We start from the raw sequence: 26,196 nt of genomic DNA, 5'->3' as shown, positions 1-26,196 counted from the left end.
ATGTTACCCTGAAGTAATTTGTTGAACTCTTCAGCCTTCACAACTTTAACTGTGTCGTTGTAGTACTTCTCATTAAACAGAGTTCTGACCTCTTCCCATTCCAAAATGTTTACTTCTCTGGTTTGGGATACCACCTCCCACCATATTCGAGCATCCTCCTGAAACATGTAAGTGGCGCAGGCCACTCTATCAAGACCACATATCCTCATAAATCTAGGATAGTGGTTATCATGGTCATCCACTGCTCAGCCTTCAGTGGATCTAAGATGCCCTAAAAAACTAGAGGGTGCAGTTTCCTGAACCTCTCATACAGAGATTCCCATCTATCTCCCTCTGCCTAGGGCTGTACTACCGCTAATACCTCTGGCTATGTCACTGTTGGTTCTTCGGACTGTGGGTTCCCTGCTGGAATTTGTTGCTGTCTCAAGAGGCAAATCTCATCATCCTACCTCTCTAATCTGGCTTGCATAGCAGTAAGCACCTCCTGCCAAATTTCTGGAGCTTCTGGTGGCACTACAAGAAAAAACAGTATTCATAACACTTAAAACCTGCTAACCGGGACTATTGATAACACTTCTATAAAATGCTAACATAGCCCCTGTTATTAAAAGTCCACTCTTTTCTATAACAGTTTTTGAATGTTATGTTCGGTGTTATCTTAAACTATTCAATAACACATTTTTAGGTGCTATAATATTCAAATAATAACATTTAGATAGAGTTTTTGGTTATAAATTTGAAGTTTAATCTTGTACTTTTTTCATAACACTTTTCAACTGTTACATTTGATTATTTTGATAACATTTTTAGTTTGTTATATTATATAAACCATAACGATTTTTTACGCTTATAATATGTTTTTAAATCATAACATATAGTAATAAAATTTTAAAATTTATTTTGATAAGTATACTCATATGGTTTTTTTTTTAATTAAAAGATTTTCATTATTGTATTTTGATAAAAAAAAAATTAATTAATCATAAAATGTAATTCTCAATAGATTGATAAACCATAAGTATTACATTAAACAATAACTAATTCAAACCATGAATGTGTCTACTTCATGAGAACTTAGTTCTAACTTAAGTTTGAAAGCATAACACAATAAAGTTTTATAATCTTGAACAATTTTTACTTCAAAAATGAAAAATAGAAACATTACAAGATACACAAAAGTAAACCATGCGTGAAACTTGCTCCATCCTTCAATTCATCATCCTTTGTGCACTTGCTCCATCTCTCTTCAACAACCTTATCCATTTCCAAATTCAGTCTAAAGCTCTTCCTCTTTTCATTGAGGAGTTTAACTAATTTTCCTGTAGGTATGTGTTTTGGCCTCTTTCCTTTTGTAGATGGAGGTGACATATCTTGTACTTGGCAAACTCTTTGACTAGTTTCTGATCAACCGTTTCTATAATTAGTACGAATTTTGATGAGTTACAAAAATCATATATAACAACATATTATCAATTATCACAAAAAAAAACTTATAATAAAAGTCAGAAAGAAAGAAATAAACAGTCATTCTTGGCATCAAAGAAATAAAAATTCAAAGTGTCATACTAATAGTAAAAGAGCAAACATCTCTTGGTCCATTTTTGCCACTTTTATCCTCATATTATTTTATATTTACTTTTTCCACTCCATAAAAATGTAGAATTTTTACATTACAGACGACTGTTTTAGTAGCCACTGCCAGCAAAAAATAAATAAATAAAAGACATATGTTGACTAAGAGAATATTCTTAGTGCCAGCACTTAGTCTACTTAGTGACTAAGAGAATATATATATGTGAGGTAGCTTTACATATCCTATGTACTTCTTTGTAGAATTTTTGGTTCCTATAAGTGTATATCTGATAAGTATAGAATGCCAAATTGCTATACTCCTCTTGAAGAGTTTCTTTATACTTTTGGCGGACCCTGGCATTTCTCAGTTTCTTTAGTGTAATGGTTTGATTTGAACCCATAAGTAGATCACTAGTATTACATCACAATAGCTGTCATAGAAAACTCTTGCTTGGAGAACCTAGAAGCAACATGATTCTTCACTGTACAATATTTGCATATTTTGGCAACTTTTCTGTTAACTGTTCAATGTTTTATAGAAGCGTATCATTTCTTTATTTGGTTGCTATCATGCATGTATAATTTTTTTTTGTTTTTGAATGTTTGTTTTCATACACATTCCAGCTTAAACTGTTTTCAAATGACTGCACTTTTTAGGCCTTCTTACTTGGTAACATAATTATTTTTTTGCACCCTGAAAGTCTGGAACAGACATGATTTTGGTTTAAAAAAATAGTATCATGCGTGGATACTATAAATTGCAGCTTATAAGAAAGGCAAAAACTATGTTTGGGAGCCTTCCAAAAATAAGAAAAACAAAACTCCATTGCTATGGATAAAAGATATTGTTTTCAACTTCCCGAAAGACAGAGAGAAACAGTAATAAATGTTATATCAAACACCTTTAGGAATGTGCTATAAATGTAAAGTATTTGTATTTGTGGGTATATGTTTTCAACACAAAGTCCATATATGCATGTATCCAGCAATATGTATTTGAGGAATGAACATGCCTACCTAGGACACAAACACAGCATTTATTGATCAACGAAATAGTTGTAGAATGAGGGAGATCATACATTGCTTTTACGAAAAAATAGAGAAGAATATGTACCAGGAGTTTAAGCTTGAGGGCTTTGGCAGTTTTGATGTCTACTGCTAATTGGTCAGCTAATTCTTGCAAGTTTAGGTGTTTGTGTTGAGAACTGATCTAGAATTTATCACTGAATTAAATTCAATCGTTTTTGTTGATTTATGGTACTATTCTTTTTTCTGTTATTTGGCTGCTATGATGTTGAGTGTATGTTGTTAGGTATTTATTAAGATTTATTTTTTATTATAAGAAACCAGATTGTATTACAAAGAGATGATGGGAAATCATCCGTAGTACAGTCTAGCCACTGCCAGCAAAAACTAAGTAAATAAATAAAAGACATATGTTTTCAAGAGTTCTTCGCTAAAAATACACAAATAAGAAACAACCAATTAATGAGCTGAAGTATAAACTGAAATTTCCATTGATTACAACTTTAAATGTCAAGTGCAACATCTTCTACAATTTACAAAAAACACAACAATAATCAAACTAATATACCCTCACAATCATCTCTAACATATTGTTCATCTTCCACTACATTATATAACCTAGATTCAGTAACTTCAGACAATACAGGCATGAATTCTTGCTCATCATAATTTTCCATGTCATAAAAACCTCTAGGGGGTGCCCTAATCACTTCAGACATTATAGGCATGAATTCTTGTTCTCTTTTTTTTTTTAATAAATTAACAATTGTTCTTTAATTAAACACAAAAGGCACTAGCTACTAGAACAGACAAAAAACAAATTCCCATTTTTATGTGTGAACGGGAAGACTAGAGCTAGCTAGCTAGCTTGATCTGTGTATATTCATACAACGATATTGTACTAAAACAATTTTATATATCATCTTCTCCCATACATACATGCTTTAATATTCTCTTTATTAATATATCACCAAATATATTTTTCTTGTTCTATTGTCAATTGATTATATGCTAAAACCTTGAATTAGTGCAACTATGATGGTATACATTTCTATATTGGAGCAACAAGCAAAGTATGTGGATGCTTTGGAAATTCTCACTGGGAATTTAGGATCTCTGTTAATGATTGAAGTTGATAAACTACGTATACAGGTACTTTAGAAGATTTCTTTGTACTGTTTGATGTTTTTGGCTTGTCACCTACTCATGAACTCGTGAATATTGGTTATTACATTACATCTTATGAAGCATATTAAATTAAATCTTTCATGTTTACAGAGGTTTAAGAAAATGGATAATTAATATAGGGTAATAATATTGATCCTCTAATCTTTTATAGGTGTATACAAAAGGGATACTAATCTTTTGAAGTTTATTAGATATACATCAAATAACTAACAGAAAATCATAAAACATTCCAGCCATATTTATTAATCAACCATCAATCATTATCAATTCAAAATATTCAAACAACACACAAGTTTTCTTCCTTATCTCGTCACAGCACACAAATTTCTCAAAACCTACTTCACTAATACACACAAGTTCTCAACCTTCCATTATCACCGCAGCACACAATAATAATAATCTCAGAACCTACTTCACTATGGATGAATATCTAAGATATTCAAACTCCTCTAACATTTGCAAAGTATTTTAACAAAAATAAAAGAAAACATACCTCTTGCAAACTGCTGCAAATAAAGTTCCCTCCAATTTGAAATCCAATGAAGCCACTAAAATGAAAGCAAAATTACATACCAATTAATAAACTATCAACATCATTCGACCTTTAATTAGGAGTCATCATTAAAAAAAATTACAACTCTTACAACCAAGAAACTATCCAAACCCACTATAGAGTCCTTGGAAACTAGAGCTCACAAAATAAAAAGAACAACAAAAATCTTAAATACAACGACAAGAGGCAGCAAAAGCAGCAGAAAAACTAATAGCAAAGGCCAACAATAATGCAACAGTTTGAAATGAAACCAACAATAAAAAGAAAAGCAGACACAACACACATAGAAAGAACAAAAAACCAAAAACAGTTTGTATTCCAATTTAAAAGGATGAAAAAAATCAGATTTATTATCAATACAAATAAGGGAAATGATAAATACATGAAAGTTTGTTCTATCTTGAGCATTTTCTCTACAATAATGAATACCTTGAAAGTGAAAAAATAGCCAAATGAACCAAACCTAGCTGAGATGAAAATATGAGATCCCTTTATAAATGCCTCAGTTCCCCAAAAGGTAACAAAAATAAAAACAGGGTCAAGAAAACACACAAGGACCCACATTCCCCAAAAGCTATTACAGCCAATGAAGAAGAGTGATATTGGTTCATTATCAATGGTTCAATGGAAATAGATATTAAAAATGATAGGTTCATATACAGTTGCTTTACCACCATGGACTGTCTTGACTCTTGAGACCAATTTTATTCCCATATAAGCCTTTCAATGAATACTAATAATAGCCAAGTAGAAAAGAAAATGCAGAGAACACCTCTTTGATTAAACAGACCAGCAATCAAATTCAACAAGAGTGGGATGGAGTGAAGAAAAGAGAAGCCCTTAGATGGTTTAGCAGCAAAAGTAAGTAAACTTTGATACCTCTGCCTCAGCCCCATTATCACGAACACACTAAGTTCCAAAAACTTTTCAACATCATTATAGTATTATGCAATTAAGTACTTAAATACCATCTTCTGTGGAAAAAAAAATATCAAGCACCATCCATATATGTTCTATGGACCAAGACATATATGACATTTGTGTGTAACGGTGTATCCATTTGTATATGTGTTGTTTGCTGACTTGAAAGTTTAACATGAATAAAGTTGTACACTTTTGTTTGGTGATTTCTTACTAAAACAGTTAAAAGTGGAATAATAAATATAAAAGTTATACTGAAACCCTAACTGTAACAATTGAACTGACTAGAATCCAATCAAAGACAGATCAATATACCGGAATGCCTGCAGCCTCGCCCATCAGACGCATATGATACCGGATCCCAAGCATAGCAACTCTGGCGCCTAATAAAGCTTTGGCAATGACCTCTTGACTTTGTTGAGTGGCTTGCTCCATCCACTATCACACGTGTAAATTTTTTTAAAGACGACTAAGTTTCAGTAAGAATGAACTGACATACAAACAGCATGCAACATGCAATATGATATTGACATAATCAACAAAAAAACTTTCTAACATTCAAATAGAGGACGATGAAAAAAATCTCCCTGAAAATAACATTATATAGTTTGCTTCATGAAATTCAAACAAGACTTATAAATCATCATAAAGCAGTTTTGGATGTCTAAAATCATCAAGTAAATAACTTTAGTCTGAATGCTGCCCCAAAAGTTTTTGTAACCTCTTATTCAACAGTATAAACAATTAATGTGACGATCTTTCATCTCATTTTTCATTCTTAAGAATATCTCTGGTGTACTTCAATTATCAGGAAACAACTTTGATACAACAATGAAAATGGTTCTGATGAAAATATAACTAAATGAAGTGCAGATAAAGCACAAACCAGCACAAAGGGGTATACCTTTCTGTCACCCCTAAAATCAAAACTAAAACACACATCCAAATGAACTGGCAAAATACAAATGTAGCACTGTATAACACTACTTAAATCATAATGTTGTTAATTTTCTTTTCTTTTTCTTTTAAAAAAAAAACAAATGCAGAATGTTGCATTCAGATGACCATTTTAACATACCCGGTGGGCACAATATTATCTCTTCACAAACATGATTTGCATTTTATTAATGAAACCTAAATGCAAAATATATGTATATACACTGAAATTGTATATATCAGAGAGCTTTTAAGTATGTAATTTACATTAGAGTTAATGTTACTATATTTTCACGGCAAAATTTTAAGTGACGCCCACCACAAAAACCAATCAATATTTGAGAATTCAGTACTCCTCACCCCAACATATGGTTACCGATACTTGAAAGTAGCATCTCTATTTGAAAAGAAAAAAAAATACAAAAAATGAAAAAGAAATCTACAAATTTTCTTTTCGAGCCTTATAAACCAAAAATCATGATTGTGGAGATAAACTGTTTCTCATTAGGTTAGAAAATAACTGCAATAAGTGAAACAAAAGAAAATTGGTGGAGGTACTAGCAGCAATATTTCTTTTTAAAACTCAAGGTGTTGAACTTCAGAATTAAAACATTCTGACTCATATATGTTTACTTTTTAACTACCTTTAAATTGTCAAAAATTGCGTCCAAGCATTCTCAGGACAGATTTGTTTCCAAATGTGAATAAACAAGAAGTGCTATATATTTCATAAAAGCTATACTTGGTTACCATTGAAGACAAAGTTTGTCTGTTTTTTAATTCTTTTTTCAGGTTAATGGAACCAACAAAGATGAAAATGTAAATTTTTTTGCTCAAATATAATTTCCCCAGAAAAGTTTCAGCCAGTGGGAATTTCAGCTATAAAATTGATTTCTATCAATATTTTCAGTTCTGTTTCAAAAAAAAAAAAGGACAAGAAAAGAAAAGAAAAGAAAAAAGAGCAGCTCGATTCATACCTTTTCAGGTTTAAGTGAGCCGCAGCTGTTAATTAGTTTCTTATATTCATCCCAGTGTTCTTCTGCTAATTTACATAATGTATTTAACTGTGTTTCAAGTGCAGAATTAGCCTCTGACTACTTTGTCCATGTTTCCTGTGATTTTTCGGGGTTAGACTTCTGCCAAATTTTAACAGCACCTACCATTGATGGTGTACATGATCCTCCAGTTCCTGGTTCTCCAAGTAACTGTAAAAGCACCAATCACTTAAGGGACAAGACTCACAAGAGCTGCATCTCTTTTTAGCAAAAAGCTTTCAAAGGATGAAATTGCATTTTAAATTCTGTATCTTTTCATATAAATGTTTGTTAGAACAAAAAATTTGTAACAATGACATATTCCCTTATGAAATTAACGAGCAGCAACAGGTTTGTTTGTGGAAAGAGGAGACAAGATAAAGACCTGAGCAGAAGAGATTACTTCTGGTGAAAAATGGACATAACGATGGCTACCATAAACTGCAGAGCTAACATCAAATCCACTGCCAACTTTCCCCTATGCAATGCAATGAACAGTTTGAGCTATAATATGCACCACATCCAGATCTGCAGTGCCCTTCACGTGAGCAAGATCAACAACTCCCAGGTAATGAAGCAAAGCAGCAACCACCGAAGATGTCATAGCAGCAGATGAACCCAATCCAGATTTTGCAACTTCTGGCTTGCTATTTTCTCCGCTCGATTCCCCAGAATTGAAAGTAATTGATGCAAAAGGAGGAAGAGCAGCCAATGATTCAGGCAACAAAGGGAGTCCACGTGCTTCAATCTACAACCAACAAGCCTCATTAACATCTTCAATTAGATTCATAAAATAATTTAGAGAAAAAGCACCCTAATAAATTTTAGCAGCATGTTGAAATGTGCTCAAAGGTTATATCCGATGATTTTGTAAATTATGGATTTGACAATATCAAGAAAACGTGTTCATTAACCATACCAAGCACTGACAGAAAGAAACCGTGTAATATATAGAACACTGAAAAGGTAATTACCTGATTCCGATATGAATAAAAGTCATTGCTACCTAAAATGGTGATATCAAGACCTTCATGAAAAATCAAGATGAAATATCATAATCTTGGTGTTCTCATAACCTTCTAGTTGGTAAAAAGGTAAGCTATGGGGGGGGGGGGGGGGGAAGAAAGTAAAAATTACCTTGCAGTAGTAGTTTTTGTAACACTTCCTTCATGTCCTTGTCAGCTGTAGCATATGCAGCTGCCACAGAGTACTGCACTGCTTGCTCCACAAAAGGGTTCCCCGACTCCCTGAATTTTTAATCATGATATAGTGAGTGAGATCTTCATGATTTAATTAACAATTTGTTGAACGATAATTCTATTAGCGGCACTTAGTAACAAAGCAGAGTGGGGGATGATCATTCAAAGTTGACATCTTTGAACCAGAGCCAGTTTTCTCTGTGATCGTATAACCAGTGAGACGGCAATGAGATATATAGCCATGTCTAGATTTAAATAAGCAAATAAAATACAACTTAACATTACCCAGTATAAACTTGCCTTGAAACACTCTGAAGCGTCAGATTTTTCATTGACAACTTATACATGCTTTCTCTATTAAGTTGAGGAGATGTCACTTTCACATCTGTCCATGCCTGGAAACAATTTAACACTCTTGAACAAAGGGAAGCCATACACAGTACAAACCGATACCAAGGCTAGTCCTAAAACTTTGTAGAACTCAGGCAACCAGTGAGTCAAAAATCGCAATAGATGTAAAATTCATCATAGGGCTTTGATTATTTAGTATCACTCATAGCAAAAAATTAAGAAGTAGATTGTGGATCCATTGCCACAGCTAATCAATATTAGACTCACCCAGGCCCAACTATCGGGCTTAATTTCTTCGAGAAGAGGTTTAACAATGGCGTAGAAACGAGCGCTTGTACTGAGAACAAGCCCTGGATTCGGTCTCTCCAAAATAAGATATCCACCAGTCATCAAAACCTTGCCAGGAGCAGAAACAACCCTGCACCGAAAAATAGCCATTATTTTTCTTTTATGATTTGAAATCTAAATTGAAAAGGAAAATGGAGGAGACAAAACCAAACCATAGTCCAAACTCTATCCTGGTTTCTGTACGGGTAAATATATTCTGGTGTAAGTTCCACATACTTGCCCTTCATGATTCCAGCTGGACCTCCCCTGAAACCGTACAATACGCTGCCTTTAGCACGCTCCTGCAAGTAATCTACCAGGAAGCATAGAATGAATGAACTCAACCATACTGGATGGACATTATTAACTACAAGAAAACGAATTATGATAACAAAAAATTCTCACCAAAAATTCCAGAAATGACATTGTGTCCTCCAGGTGCCTGGCCTCCCGACAAAACGACACCAATTTTCAACTTTTTCTGTGAATCGTTAGAGTCAGAATCGCTCGGCACCAACAAGGCAGATGGCTGGCCGAAAAGTTGACTTCGTGAGGCAGAGAAGAGTTGAGAAGACTTCGTGAGGCGGAGAGACGAGACGAGAGAGAGACTTCGTGAGGCGGAGAGGGCGGAGAGACGAGACGAGAGTGAGAGATGGAGGCTGAGAGAAATCTTTCGGGTAACTTAGATTTAGGGAATTTGGCAGATGAGACTAAAAAAAAAATTCATTTTGGCGCCTGAGGTTTATTCATAATGCGCCAAAATATGTTTCGTGTGTTTTTAATCCCCCACCAATAATAGCACTTCTAAATATATGTTATTCTTTAATGTAATATATACTAAAAATTCTTGTAGTGTGGGGCCTGGCCCTGGTCATTCCCTTCCCAGGTCTGTATGTCTTGGCCGACCAACCTCTCTGTAGAGTCCAAGAACTTTACTTAGCTAGCTAGATAGTAGTATTATAGTATTTATAGTATTATCTTTATGACTGTGGATTTTTGGTTCAGACCGGGAATTATTTGGACACTCATAGTAGTACTTGTAGATTTTCTAAGTTTAACCTATAGTTTAAGAATATTGATGTATCCTAAGGTTTGATTAATATGACTGATATTAAGGATAATATTTATTATACTATAAGGTTTAGATAAGAACCAATAGGATTTTAAGCACATGTTATGTATGGATGATTAAGGATTAAGTATTTTGAGGATTAAATTTAAAAAGGGTAAAAGTTTGAATGCTATAAGGTCAGTCAGCAGCTTTGAATACGTTGAGGGCTTAGTCAAGGCTGTTTACTCCATTCAAACTTAGCTAAAAATGTGTAATTTCGTGTTTAATTAATCAGCGTGTGCCGATATATCGCAGCTATAGGGGGCGATATATCGCAGCACGTAGATACGGAAAACACGAGACGATGCACGACTGCCTCGGGCATACTGGCCCAGGCGATATATCGTCTACTGGAGGCGATATATCGCCCCCTTCAGTGTATTTTGAAATGTTTTGAATTCATTTTCCATTCAGCCATTCAACCTCTTGATAAGTCCAGCATCTTTTTGAACGAGTCTTCAGCCTCTGCTGAATGATTATTCAAATTATTTTCACCTAAAAAGCTATTATTTTTATTCAAGTAAAATCAAGATCCTTTCATTCCTAAACTCTATAAATAGGACCTAGTACCCAGCCATTATTCATCTTTTGCTCTAAGTTCAAAGGCTGCAAGTGCTAAGTGAGTGTGAGAGTGCAAACACCTGGGTTGGGGAATCATAAGCTTGATCCTCATAAGCTTATCAAACACTTTGGGAAGTAAGGTTCTATAGTATTTCGGTTTGTGGTATAGATTGGTCTTACAAATCTTTAAGGTAACCCAAAACTCTAGTTCAATTCTGTATTTGTTCTTTTAAGTTCTCATAGTCTTCTACTCAGCCTCTAACCTTAGTCTTTTTTTTGGTTAGGAAATCTAAGTTCTTGAGCACATAAGTTTTGGTAAGTATGTTTCTCAATGGTTTAGTCTTCCCATCTCTTTTCATCTCTTTTTCTTCATTAGACTCACTCTTTTTCATAAATGATTATTAGGAGTGTTCCAAAGTCCCAGCACTGTGCACATATCCCGGTAACTTTGGTAAGGAAAATAGGATAGAAATTCGTATGTTATATGTTTTATATGTTATCTTATGTTTCATATGTTATGATAAGTGTTATGATATGTATGTTTGTAGGCTTGGGCATATGACCCATATGACTAACAAGACCCCAAATAGATTATGGGCATATGACCTGCTTAGCTAGTAGGACCCCACTAATCTCATGGGCATATGATTTGTTTAGTCTATGCGACCCCAAGTAATAATGGCCATTATAGTATGTGTATGTAAAAAGTGTTATGTTATGTCTTTATGTTTTTTATGAAATTTATGTTTATGATTATGTGTTAGATTTTTCCTTGCTCGGCATTAGGCTCATTCCTTTTTGTTTATATGTGCAGGAAAATAGATGTAGTGGCGGTAGGATTCGTGGAGGCTTGGAGATTGTGTATCGATGATGAATGGAGTCAAGGAGTAGTCATTTTCCTTATGGTCTTTATATGTATTTTTCGCACTTACTATGTAATCTCTTTATTTTATAAATCATGTTGTGTCTTCTTTTTAAAACAATTGGATCCCATATCCTACTTTGAATTATGTAAGTTTTAACTCTTATTTTTACAAGTTACCTAATAAAATTATGGTATTTTCGCAATGTAAGCTTTATTAAGGGTTGTAGGTATAGTTTCATTAATGGTCCAAAAGTCTAGAGTAGTTGGGTCATTACACTCTCTGACGTTCGAGGAATCATACTGATATCTAGCCCACTATGTAGTGATCTAATCAGTCGTTAGGTAAGTAATAACTATACCTCTTTCTGTCTGACGGTCGAAGATCAAACAGACAAACAAACAGATGCAATGCTAATAAGCATGCCAACATGTAATATACTCAATCATGGTGCTAATAAGCACTTCCTGGTATTCATCATCAAATAACAATGCTAATAAGCATTTCTGGCATTAATAAGCAATAATCGATGCAAATAAGCATTTTCCAACATTTATACAAATATAACAATGCTATTAAGCATGTTCTTTAATCCCTGCCAGTGTTAACAGTGCTAATAAGCACTTCCTGGTATTCATCATCAAATAACAATGCTAATAAGCATTTCTGGCATTAATAAGCAATTATCGATGCAAATAAGCATGTTCCAACATTTATACAAATATAACAATGCTATTAAGCATGTTCTTTAATCCCTGCCAGTGTTAACAGTGCTAATAAGCATTTCCTGGCCTATATGCAAACTCTAATGCTAATAAGCATATATTGACCTACATGTCCATATAATAATGCTAATAAGCAGTTTCCTTGTATTCACAAGCAATAACAATGCTAATAAGCATGTTCTTTATCATTCATGTAATAGTCAAGGGCCATGCCCTATCAGATTATCTCATGCTTCCTAAACAGGCACACAGAAAAGGCATTTATATCATATTTAAGCAGTTAAACACATAACCTCATAAATAGTTACCGAACCCTGAGTCGAACATGTCTTTAGTGTCGAGTGTACATGCTCGGCCAGTCTTCTGAAACCCTTAAACCTTGGCAACCCTGATACCAAGTTCTAACGTCCTCCTAATCCAGGACCATTACACTATGTACTTTAAATAGTGTCAGACTTGCTAATCAAGTCATTTTTTCATATACATGTAACTAGGGTTTATGTCAAGCGTTAGGGTTAAAAATTTTGGTCAAGGAACCATTGACATTTCATTAAACAGTTTAATACATCCATGGCATCCCAAAATATTATAAACAACGTTTAAGAGGGTGTATATACATAAAAAGTTACAACCGACCGACCTAAGAAGCAAAATAAGGAATACAACCATAGTTTCCTCAGTCGTGGTGGACGAGCAGTCGTATATGTACACACTGCAACCGAAGCTCTCCAACGCATGGCTGGTCAAGCTTTCCTTTTCCCTTACCTGCACCACATAGCCCCCGTGAGTCAAGGCTCAGCAAGAAAACTTAAACATGTGCATAAACAATAAATAAAGATTCTAAATACATGTCTAGCATGCCCAACAGTGGTAACCTACTTATGTATCCAGACAATAACAAATAAACGATCATTCGATCATTCTGGGGTAGCTGTCCTAATTAGTTGACCATAAAGTCAACCCTGGGGACCTATGCCCTAGCTATGTGACCATAGAGTCACCTGGGGCCCTCGCCCTTAGCTCTAAGTAAATAGTCGTAGAGCTAGCCAAACACTTTGTTTTCCTATGACCATAGGGTCGGCCAATGTATTAGTGCATTGTTGATTTGGGCCTAAGCCTTTCAACCAGTACGCAGCGTGCTATTGCCACCCTTGCCTAATAAGTCAAGCCCTGTACCAAGTATTCAGATACAGATGCAAATAATCATACTTCAGAAAATAGAAGTATGCATACATATTAATCATATAAAACCATCAGTTAAATGCAAACATAGTAATAACCATGTTCCTTAATGGGGCCAAGCCCTATCTATGCAAACTATGCAAACAGTCATATAACACTTAGTCAGGAACAAAATATTCAACTATGTTTAATCAATGAGCGAAATGATAACTCAATCACGTACATTCTCAGGGGCCCGAGCCCTACTCATAATTATAATCAATAATCAGGTAAATCCCTAATCACATATATAACGTATTGGGTGCAGTTTTCTTACCTCAGGTCCGATTGCACAGTAAAATAAGATGACCCTCGAGCACGATCCCGGTTTCGAGCCCCTAGCGATAACCTAGTCACAACCATAATATAGGATCTCATCAATAACAAGTAAATAAATGCTTTTGGACCGATTCCTAGCCTTCGAGACATCGAGTTCCATTAAACCGAGTAGTAGAATCGATCCTGAGCCCTTAGGTTTGAGTTCATGTTGCTCAAGACCTATGGTGGCCAAAACAGCCCAAGCGAGTCGCGACTTGCCCCTAAGGGCCGTGGTGCGCCTACCAGGTCAAAGGCCCCCTCCTGCCTGGAACCAGGACACGGGCTACGACCTGCCCTAGAGGGTCGTGACGCACCTCCAAAGTAGAAGATCCCATTTGGCCCTTGGTTCGCTTGGGTCGCAACACCCCAAGAACAAGGCCGCGACATAACCCTGCGAACCCAAAATTCCTCTGTTTTTCTCCCACCACAAACCTACCAAAATCTACCCAAATATATCCTAGAACAACAATTAAATCCTCAAAACAATATCAACATAATACCAGCAACAAAACCCCAGCTCTACACACTCAAAACTCCACCCAAAACTTAAATTCATAACCATGAACCTCAAATCTCAAGAACAACCCAAACTTAAACAGAAATTCAATGGAAATCAAGGTCTAAAGCTTACCTCAACTAGCAAACAATTTCCCCTAGCTGTAGCTAATCCAATCCCAAGTTTAGGCCTTCAATTCCCAAGCTTTCAGCCCAAAGATCGCCTTAATTCTAAAAGAATTCACTTAGAAAAGTTAAGAGAGAATGAGAAAGAGAGAGGGAGAGAGAGTTGGTTGGGTGAGTGTCTAAGAGAATGTTTGAGTGTTTGTTTTTGTTTCTTAAGGCTTAAGTAACTTAAGCTAATCCCAAGGCTCGGGGTACCAAAAACGTCCCCAAGGGTTAAATGGTCAAAATCCCTGGTATTCCCTCCTAATCTCAGTGTCTCCAAATATATCCTCGAATACTTAGTCCCATTACCCGATAACCAGATAATGTATCAGTTACCCACAATACCCCTTGACTCGCCCTGAGTCGGGTATTGGGTCCCGTTGCGAATTTCCCGCTAACTTTCTCCCTAGGGTTGTCTCGTGCCGAGTAACCCAAATAAACCCACATGATAATGTGGTCCCTCACATATATGCACATATATACAATTATGTCCATAACGGGCCAAATTACGAAAATTGCCATTATAATAAGAAATAGGCCCTCATGCATGTTTAATACTCCTAAACATTCATATCTAGTTATATTATCATATATCTCACATAATCACATAATTACACACAAATATAACTCATATAAGCATATAATTCCATATATTGCCATCCTGGCCCCCCTAACCAAAGCCTTAAACCTTATTAGGTAATTTGGGACGTTACACATGTTCTAGGAATTTACATGTTTGTTTGATAATATGTAAATTACATGAAAATATACAAAGATCCTGTAATATGCAATTTCCTACAATTAGTACCTAAATATTCAATTCAAACAAAACACAACAATCATCATGCACAATTTCGTCCATAAACCACCACAGCACACGTAATTTGCAGAACATACTTCATCAAGACACACATGTTCTTAACCTTCTGCTATCTCCGCAACACACAATTTCATCTCAGAACCTACTTCACTACGGATGAATATCTAATATATTCAAACTCCTCTAACAATAGTTTGTATAATATCAAAAAGAAAAATAAAACATTAAGAAGTAATTATTAATCACCTTCAAAATTAATCTTCAACAATTTCAATTCAATTCAAACAAAACACAACAATCATCATGCACAATTTCGTCCATAAACCACCGCAGCACACGTAATTTGCAGAACATACTTCATCAAGACACACATGTTCTTAACCTTCTGCTATCTCCGCAACACACAATTTCATCTCAGAACCTACTTCACTACGGATGAATATCTAATATATTCAAACTCCTCTAACAATAGTTTGTATAATATCAAAAAGAAAAATAAAACATTAAGAAGTAATTATTAATCACCTTCAAAATTAATCTTCAACAATTTCAATTCAATTCAAACAAAACACAACAATCATCATGCACAATTTCGTCCATAAACCACCGCAGCACACGTAATTTGCAGAACATACTTCATCAAGACACACATGTTCTTAACCTTCTGCTATCTCCGCAACACACAATTTCATCTCAGAACCTACTTCACTACGGATGAATATCTAATATATTCAAACTCCTCTAACAATAGTTTGTATAATATCAAAAAGAAAAATAAAACATTAAGAAGTAATTATTAATCACCTTCAAAATTAATCTTCAACAATTTCAACACACTTCAAATTCAAACAATTATTTCCTACAATAAAAGTTTAAACAATGATTAGCAAATATGGTAATTGGTATGATTTAGAGTATTCAAACTACTTCTTAAATTAAAATAAGTAAACTTAAATTTTAACTAGTAACGTCCTAATAAATAAGTTAAACCACTAAAATTTAATTTACTAAACTATAATTATAAAATGAGTGGTAAATTAATAATAAATTTAGGTACCTAAAATAATTAACAAAAATTAACCATACAAAATCATTATGTAAATATATAAAAAAAATTATGTAAAAAAATAATATATTGTAAATAATTAACATTATTAAAAAAAAAAATACATTAGGTAAATAATATAAAAATTTCTCAATATCTGAAATATTAATTAAAAAAAACAAAGTCAAGTTTAAGTGATCAATACTTGTTTTGAAGCATGAAAATGTCTTATAATCCTCCACAAACGTTAAAAAACGTTCAAAAATTATAAAAAAAACCAACCTACAAACATATATTAAAACCCCATTAAACTCACTCAAAATTTATTCTTTTTTGCCATAAAACATCAAAATAAATCAATTTTATGAATATATACATGATTTGAAGTATTAATGTGGAAGAAAATTATAAAAAAAACACACACTTTAAAAGGGTGAAGATGGTGATTGCCGTGGCTAGAGAAGATGAGTTTTTCATTCTCGCGCGCGACTGGAATGAAGGACTGAGGGAAATGAGGAGGGTGAAGTGTGGGGGTCGAGTATATGGTGAAGGGGACTTTTCTTAGTGGTTATTTTGAAAAAACCGTAGAGAAAAGTTTAATTTTCTCAATGGTTTTTTCATAAAAACTGCTGAGAAAAGTAGTGAAACTTTTCTCTGCGGTTTTTTCATAAAAACATGTAAAGACCCGACTAATTTAAAGACATCGGACCTTTAAAACTACTAAGACATACTACTATCTTTTGGATACATGCATAAAATATTAAAACTTTATGATAGAAAATCCAAAAGTAAGGGATCCCATTGTTCATGTATAAAAATAATAAAGAGAACAAAATCTTTAAGATATTTTAAGTACTAAGTACAGAAATCATAAAGACATAATTAAAAGACTCAAAATATCAACGTCATCCTCGATCGATCTCATCGGTTCATTTCTTTAGTTCCTCGCCCAATACACATGCCAAAGCCACCTCGGATACATCCTGCCTTCCATGTTCATTTTCTTGCACAATCTAAATAAAAAGGACTTTGTCTAATGCCTAGTAAGGAAAAACTACTTAAAGATAAAACATAAAACATAAAATGGACTACAATATTAATGGTCATTAACTCATTATCGTAGTATGTGATAAAAACCGCTATAGTTGTCTTGTTTTAACTATTATTTAAGAAGTAGGTTTACACACAACTATAGTCTACGATAACAATAAAAAAAAATCTCGTGATTTGCTATCTAAGAAACCATATTTCCCAAGTGACTAAAGACATAAGGCATAAAAATACATAAGAACACATAGCACATAAAATCAAACTTATTTTCCTTACCAAAATTGGAATATTGTAGACAAGTGCGGGAACAGAAACTCCTAAAACCAAACATTAAAACCATAAGTTTCCTAGAGAAAAGAAAATGAAAAGAAGATCTAAACCATTGGAATAAAGACTTACCGAAAACCTTAAGTTCAAAGAAATAAAGTTCTTAACCAAAAGCTATTATGACAGGTTAGGATTTGAATTAAAAAAAAAAGAATAAGAAGAATAGAAATAGACTAGACGTAAGGATTAAGAGTACCTTAGATAGCTTAAAGCTTGAATCTATACCTAAAACACTGAAATCACACTATAGCTTACTTCCTAAGCGATTAGAAAAGCTTAGACTTAAAATCTTTAACCCCAAAACCCTAGTGTTTCTCTCTAGAACAAAATTGGCAGCTTGGAGGCTCTGAGAAGTGTTTGAAAAATGATGCAAATGACTTAGTGAAGGGTCCTATTTATAGAGTTCAAGGAGTTAAACTACTCCCATTAAAATGAATAAAAATGACATTTTTTTCTTAACGAATGCCCCGAACTCGGTCAAAATTGTTCAAGAACAAGTACAAGTTGTTGAGGATTGATTCTAGCTTCGGATTTCACAGAATTTTAAAAATGGCTCATGGAGTCGATATATCGCCCGCCCTGTTTTCCCAAGGGTCTGTGGTTTCGTTCATGCAAAGTCGTTGTGTTTTTCCGTATTAGCATAGACGATATATCACTCCCTATAGGTGTGATATATCAGCTTACGCTTATGTACCAAACAACGTTTTTGCACATTTTAAGCACATTTTAAGCTATTTAAACCAATTTTACTGAGTAATACGAGATCCTAGCTTCTGAGGGAAGGTTCTAGACTTCCTAGGCTTATCATTGATTATTTTATTCATCCAAAATCCTGAAATTCTTAATAAACATACATGTGACAAATGTTACATTCTTAGTTATTCTATTTAAATCTTAGGTTATAATAAATAATATTCCTAGGACCGACTACATTAATCAAATCTTATGATAAAATTAATATTTCTAAACTATAGGCTAAACTTATAAAATTCATAACTAGCTCTACGAGTTTCCAAATAATTCTCGGCATGGACCAATATCACGAAAAATTAAAATACTACATCATAAGATACTACTATCTAACAAAGTAAAATTTCGAGGCACTACATTTTGCCCTTACTTAAAAGAATTTCGTCCTCAAAATTTACTTACCATAAAATTTCAAATACCGTGCTAGGATGTCTTCCTCCAATTCCCACGATTCCTCCCGCTCTATGCTATTACTCCATGAGACCTTGACAATCGGGATATTCTTCGACCATAATTCCTTCACCTCCTATCCAGGATGCAAACCATTCGTTCCTCATAACTTAGGTCTTTCTGGAGTGCTAACGTATCATACTTAAGAATGTGGGATGGGTCTGACACATATCTACACAACATCGAGATGTGAAACACATTGTGGTTGTCTACTAGAGCTAGAAATAGGGCTAATCTATACGCCACTAGTCCCACCTTGTCCAATATCTCAAAAGGACCTATGTACCGGGGACTAAGTTTTCCTTTCTTCCCAAACTGCTTCACTCCTTTCATTGGAGATATCCTTAAGAAGACTTGATCTCTGACCTTGAATTCCACATCTCATCGCTTGGCATCCGCATAACTCTTTTGTCGACTCTGAGTAGCTAGCATACACTTTCTTATTAGCCCCACTGCATCTTGAGCTTCTCTAACAACCTCGCGTCCAATCAGTTGTCTTTCTTCATATATATTCCCAATGTAACGACAATCGACATTTCCTTCCATAAAATAGTTCATATGGCACCATACCGATCATTGCTTGGTAGCTGCTATTGTAGGAGAATTCTATAAGTGGAAAATACTTACTCCATGATCCTTCGAAGTCTAGTACACAAGCCCACAACATATCTTCTCAAATATGTATGATACGCTCAGACTGTCCATCGGTCTAAGGATGAAATTTCGAACTGAGACTTAGCCTGGTACCCATGGCTTGCTGCAAGCTTCTCCAAAATCTCGATGTGAGCACCGAACCTCTGTCAGATACTATGGTCTTCAGGATTCCATTTAGTCGTACAATTTCTTGAACATAGATGTCTGCATACTAGTCTGTAGTTTACGTAGTCTTGACAGGAAGGAAGTGGGCTGACTTTGTGAGTCTATCCACCACAACCCAAGACGAGTTGTGTTGTTTGCTTATCTGTGGTGGTCCTTTCACATAGTCCATGGCTATGTCTTCCCACTTCTATTACAGAATACTAAGCAGTTGAAATAAGCATAGGGGTTGCTGATGTTCTGCCTTTACTTGCTAGCATGTTAGGCATTTGGACACATACATTGCAACGTCTTTCTTCATTCCTGTCCACCAATATAATGCCTTAAGGTCGTGAGTCATCTTGGTAAACCCCGGGTGAACTGAGTATGGGGTAGTGTGTGCCTCCTCCAATATCTTCATCTTAATCCCATGGTCATTTGGCACGCATACCTGACCTTTATATTTCAAGAACCCACGACATGATATAGAGAACTCCGTAGTCTTGCGTTCTTGGACTGCAACTATATGCGGTAATAGCGTGTTGTCATGCCCTTGCCCAATCTTTACATCCTCTAGTAAACTTGACTAGATTGACAAGTTAGCCAATTGACCCATGAATATTTCTATCCGAACATTAATCAACTCTTGCCATAGCGACTTCTGAAGTCCGGATAATGATGTCAGACTTCCTTAATTCTTTCGACTTAATGGACATGCAATGACATTTTCCTTTTCTGGGTGGTATAGGATTTTGCAGTCATAGTCTTTTACTAGTTCCAACAACCTATGATGCCTCATGTTAGGCTTCTTTTGCGTGAAGAAATATTTTAAGCTTTTGTGGTCTGTATAAATCTCACATCGTTCTCCATATAGATAGTGGCGTCAGATTTTCAGTGCGAAGACCACCGCTGCCAACTCCATATCGTGTGTTGGATAGCGTTAATCGTATTCCTTCAACTGTATTGAGGCATAGGCTATCACCTTGTCATTTTGCATCAGCACACAGCCCAACCCTTGCTTGGATGCATCACAGAATATTATAAACTTGTCGTGTGGTGTCGGTACGCAAAGCACTAGTGTTGAACACAATTTGTCTTTGAGAAACTGGAAGATTTCCTGACATTTATTTGTCTAGTTGAATTTCTAATGTTTCTAGGTAAGGTTGGTAAATGGAGTGGCTATCTTAGAAAAGCATTCCACAAACCTTCGATAATAGCCTGCCAACTCGAGAAAACTTCTAACCTCTGAAGCATTCTTAGGTCTTGGCGAATCCTTCACAGCCTCTACCTTAGTTGGGGATACCGCGACTCTGTCCTTGGATACTATGTGCCCGAGGAACACCACTTGTGATAGCCAAAATTCACATTTCTTGAACTTAAAATTAAGTTGGTGCTCTTTCAGTCGTAGGATGGTCAATCTTAAGTGTTCCTCGTGCTCGAATTCATCCTTAGAGTACACCAATATATCGTCAATGAATACCACAACGACTTTGTCTAAGTAATCCTTGAAGAATGGGTTCATTAAGTCCATAAATGTGGCTGGAGCGCTGGTAAGACCAAAAGACATAAATAGAAACTCGTAATGTCCGTATAGAGTCCTAAAAGTCATCTTTGGTATATCTTCTTCCTTTACCTTGAGCTGGTGAAAACCAGACCGTAGATCAATTTTTGAAAATACAGTCGCTCCTCGGAGTTGATCAAATAAGTCATCGATCCGGGGTAGCGGGTACTTGTTCTTAATTGTCACCTTGTTCATCTCGCGGTAGTCGATACACATCCACATGCTTCCATCCTTATGTTAGGAACAGTTCCTAGTGCGCAGCAGAAATTGTGGCAATGGTAGTATCGTATACAACAAAACAAAATCATATAAACAACTTTATATGAGGATTCTTTAATATGCAATATGTTAATAAATGTAATATGTATATGTGAAAATAATACGAAATGATTTATCACTTGTAGCCTATCAATAATCCTTGAATCTTTTCATATATATTTCGATCTTCATATCCTTGCCAGAGTACTCACACCAAGATCTTCTAAGACGTTCACTACACCTCAAGATGTGGGTGGGCACATAGAGAGCAAGAATCAAATTGTTCAATCAAAATTATTCAAGATGCATGAGACTCTTGATTATAAGCTAGAGAGAAAGGTTTATCTTTTGTGTGAAAAAGATGATCAGTTTTTTCTTATTTCTCTTGTAAAACTATTATATCCCTATTTTCCATCATATAGAATATATAGACATTATAATAATCATAATAATAATAATAATAATAATAAAATTTATCATCTTAATAATAATAAATAAATTATAATTAAAGATAGAGTCTTACTTTCCATTTTAAAACCCTTTTCAAAATGTTTTATTAATTAATTAAATAAAACAAAAAACCAATAACTAGTACTATCAGTAGTGGTACACGCATAGGGAAATCTAAGAAGCCCTATGCGTGTAACACCTCCCTAAAATAAGGAGATTTGATTTTTCATGAAATTAGAAATTCAAATAAGGTATCATCATTTTAAGGAAAAGATAACAACTTAAATTTCAAAATTAAAAATTAAAAATTTAAATTTTCGTTATCATCTTATTATTAATTAAATAAATATAATAATCAAAACCAATTTTGATTATCGATATTTATCACTTTTCACTTAAATAAAATAATTGATTAAAATCAATTTCTTTTATTTCTACACAATTTCAAAATTTGCATTACTGCAATAATAAATTTTTCAACTTCAATTATCACATAATTCATATTTGATCTGAATAATAAATATTCTCTCAAATAGCTTATTCACGGTATGACCCTTGTATCAACTCTTACCTTGAATAGTGTTGATAGAGCCGCCCTGGGGACCTATGGACCAATAACTCCGAGCTCTAATAAATAAAAGATTATTAACCAAAACTCTTTGATTCAATAACCATATTTATTAATCTCATGAATAATCCACTATAAATATAAGATTGTTGTAACGACCCAAATTTGCTAATAAGGCTTAGGGACTTGATTAGCGTGTCTGGAGGGCAATAAGTGATTTATTATTGTGATATATGAATTTGGGTGAGTATGTGATTAGAAATGCATGTTTAGGTGAATTAAATATGCATGTGGGCCTCGTTTGGTTATTAGGGGCATGTTTGTAATTTTAGCCCGTTGAGGGCATAAATGTGATAATTGTAATAATTGTGATATACTTGTGATATATTTGTGTTGCACGATCCGAGACAGTCCTAAGGAGCGATGAGCTAGAAAGTCACAACGGGGTCAAAAATCTGACTCGGGGTGAGTCGAGGGGTATTTCGGGTATTAGATGTTTTATGGGGTTATCGAGTTATGGAAATAAATATTTAGAGATATATTTGAGGTTAGAATGTTTAGGAGGGAATATGGGGGAAATTTACCATTTTGCCCTCGGGGACGTGTATGGTACCCCGAGCCTTGAGGAAACCTTAAAGATCTAAGTTAAATGAAACAGAATTCAAGAAACACTTAGAAACTTGGAGAAACCGACCCAAACTTCTTCTTTTTTCTCTCTTTTTCTCTAAACCATACTAAGAGAAACTTTGAGGAGATTAAGCTAGGAAACTCATAAATCAGGGCTGCAACTTGGAGGGATTGAAGTAAGCCTTTGACTTGATGAATTATATTGGTTCTCTGCTGATATTTTAGAGTATTGCATGTGAGTTGGATGAAGAATCATCTTTGAGTTTGATGAGGTTTTGAGCTAGAATTCTTGTTAGGTTTTGTTGCTGAGTTCATGGTATAACTTCTGCGATGGTTAGCTTGAGTTGTTGGGTTGATTTTGGGGTTAATTGGATGGGTTTTCGTGGCAAAAATGGAGGATTTTTCTGGGTTTGAAGGGTCGGGCCACAACATTGTTTTTGCTGAGCCGCGACCCTCTGAAGCATTTTGGTGGCCAGGAAGAAGGGCGAGCTGTGGCATGCCCTTGCTTGAGTCGCGGCGCGCCTGCCCTGTTTTGGGGCTGGTCTCTAGTTGGGGGTGGGCCGCAGCCTGGCCTTATGGGGCCGCAACTCTTAGTGCATTTTTGGGCTTTTAAGTGGTTTTAGGCTTGGGAATTCAAAGGTTAAGGCTCGGGATAGATTTTATCACCCGGATTGATAGAATTCAAAGTCCCAAAGATTTGAATTATGACCCAAAGTAATTTAATGGATTAGAACTTCATGGATGGATATTGTTGGTCCATTGTGACTAGGGTTTCAGCGAGGCTCGGACTAGGGGACTGTGCTCAGAACATCGGTGCTTGGAAAGCTCAAGACACAGGTAAGAAAACTGTTGTACCCGTAGAGCTTGTGTTGCTGGGCACGACCCTAGATGATTGTGTTGCAGGGCGTAGCCCTTTGATTGAGTTTATTCATGTTTAAGAATATGTTTAATTATGCTACATGTGCATATATGTGAATGAAAGGCAAGAGCCGGGAACAGCGAGGGCCTGGAACGGCGAAGGCCAAGGGCGGCAAGGCCGAGAACGGCAAGGGGCCAGGAGCAGCGTTTAGCACGCGAAGTGAGATTTTCCAGGGCGAGACACTAAAGGATACCTGGGATATCCTCACGGTGTGGACTGCGAACCCAGGGCCTGGTAAAGCACCTGGGACGGCATGGTCGTCTGTGTTTAGCCTAGTGATGGCTTGTTTATGTGTTAAGTGTTTGGTATGCATATGTTATCTGCTTGTGAGGGTTTGCCCTCTGGGCTTCAGCTCACGGGTGCTTTGTGGTGCAGGTAAGGGCAAGGGGAAAGTCGACCAACCATGAGTACGGAGAGCGTGAAGAGGCGCGTACATGTGTGGCCTGCCTAGCTGCCACGGCTAGGGGTTTTTTTGGGAGATGGTTGTACTAAACATAGATTTTTTCATTTAGCCAACTTTAATTATACTTTTGAGTTGTCAATATTTCTAAACAGTATTCTGGCATCCCAAATGTTAAGCGCTTTATGATTTTCATTAAATGGAATTATTTTCGAAGTTTATGACTCTGTTTATGGTTTATTTACACTTTTTTCTTAAAACTTCGATTAGCGAGTTATATGCACATTTTAAACTCACTTGGTAACGGCTCTAAGGAAGTAGGGAGTTACAAATTGGTATCAGAGCGAGCCAAGATTTATGGTTTCTGGAGATTCACCGAACATGTACGCTCGCTGTCAATGACAAGCTCGACTCAGGGTTGGTTGGTAATGATTGACTTATATGCTTGACTATGTGCTTAAATGCGTTGTTTGCCTGCTTATTTCATATAGAGCATGATGAATGAGTTAACATATGCATGATTCCAGGGCAAGGCCCATTTTGTTATATGATATTTGTATGTAATGTGGTATGTTGTTTATGGTTGACTGGTATGATTTGGGAGGTGGTTTTGGATGTTGTATCATGCCTAATGAGCGGCGTCGTTGATTACAGGCATATTTGTTTAGATGCCTCGATAATCATCTAGACTCCGCGGCAGTAGGGCCGAAGATGACAACCAGGGTCAAGACCCTCCACCTGCCCCACAAAATTTTCAACAGATGTTTGCCGAAATGGAAGCAAGACTGCAACGAACAGAGGAGGAACTTCGACAGTTGAGGCAGCATGCCCCTCCATAGGTCACTGGGTTTCCAGTTCAGCAGGTTGTGGTGCCAGTGCTGGTTCAACCTGTTGTGGAGAATGGGTGGGAACCTTTATATGAAAGGTTCAGGAAGCAGCATCCTCCCACCTTTGAGGGTGGATCAAACCCACTGTGGGCAGAGCAGTGGATGAATATGATTTCCTCTATTCTAGATTTTATGAGGGTTGAGGGGAACGAGAGGGTAGCTTATGCTAGCTACATGTTCAGAGAGGATGCCCGCATCTGGTGGGATGTAGTAGTTCAGAGGAGGAATGTGGCAGTTATGACCTGGGAAGAATTCAAGAACATCTTCAATGAGAAGTATTACAGTGTTGCATTCTGAGCTGCAAAGGTTGACGAGTTCATCAACCTGACTCAAAAGCAATTGATAGTTACTGAGTATGCTCTGAGATTTGACCGATTAGCAAAGTTCGCGCCGGATTTGGTGCCAAATGATGCGGCAAGGAGAGACAGATTTGTGCAGGGATTGAACGTTATGATCGCCTGTGATGTAAATATAACTTTGGATCCAGAGACTACTACCTATGCTCAGGTTGTGTACAAGGCCCTTACAGCTAAGGAGGCGGAGGACCAGATTTGGAGAGAGAGCGCTGTTAGGCGCGATGCTAGGAGGACAGTGCCTCCTTTTATTGGATTCAGTCGGGGTAGTGGCTCTAGTGAGAAGAAGAGAAAGGCCCCAGATTCTTTTGTTCCTCCTAGTTCGGATAGGAGGGCACGGGGTGCTTTTAGTGGCCGTCAGGGCAGA

At 35.8% G+C, this 26,196-nt stretch overlaps 1 protein-coding gene and 1 pseudogene across 1 annotated transcript; both read right to left on the bottom strand.

Moving 5' to 3' along the window:
• Nucleotides 1-1,138: 1,138 nt before the first annotated feature.
• Nucleotides 1,139-7,330, bottom strand: LOC133819255 (uncharacterized). Its single transcript, XM_062252456.1, has 4 exons — nucleotides 7,174-7,330; nucleotides 5,576-5,698; nucleotides 4,280-4,334; nucleotides 1,139-1,400 (listed from the first exon to the last, which is right to left on the bottom strand). The coding sequence occupies exons 2-4, from the start codon at nucleotides 5,693-5,695 to the stop codon at nucleotides 1,162-1,164; spliced, it is 414 nt and encodes a 137-aa protein (XP_062108440.1). The 5' UTR covers nucleotides 5,696-5,698; nucleotides 7,174-7,330; the 3' UTR covers nucleotides 1,139-1,161.
• Nucleotides 7,331-7,529: 199 nt separating this feature from the next.
• On the bottom strand, nucleotides 7,530-9,218 carry LOC133819254 (phosphomevalonate kinase, peroxisomal-like; annotated as a pseudogene).
• Between the last annotated feature and the right edge of the window lie 16,978 nt (nucleotides 9,219-26,196).

This window comes from Humulus lupulus, chromosome 2 (genome assembly GCF_963169125.1).
Source record: "Humulus lupulus chromosome 2, drHumLupu1.1, whole genome shotgun sequence".
NCBI lineage: Eukaryota > Viridiplantae > Streptophyta > Magnoliopsida > Rosales > Cannabaceae > Humulus > Humulus lupulus.
The sequence above is the reverse complement of the archived record's forward strand: the minus strand, read 5'-3'. Positions and strand labels throughout refer to the sequence as shown.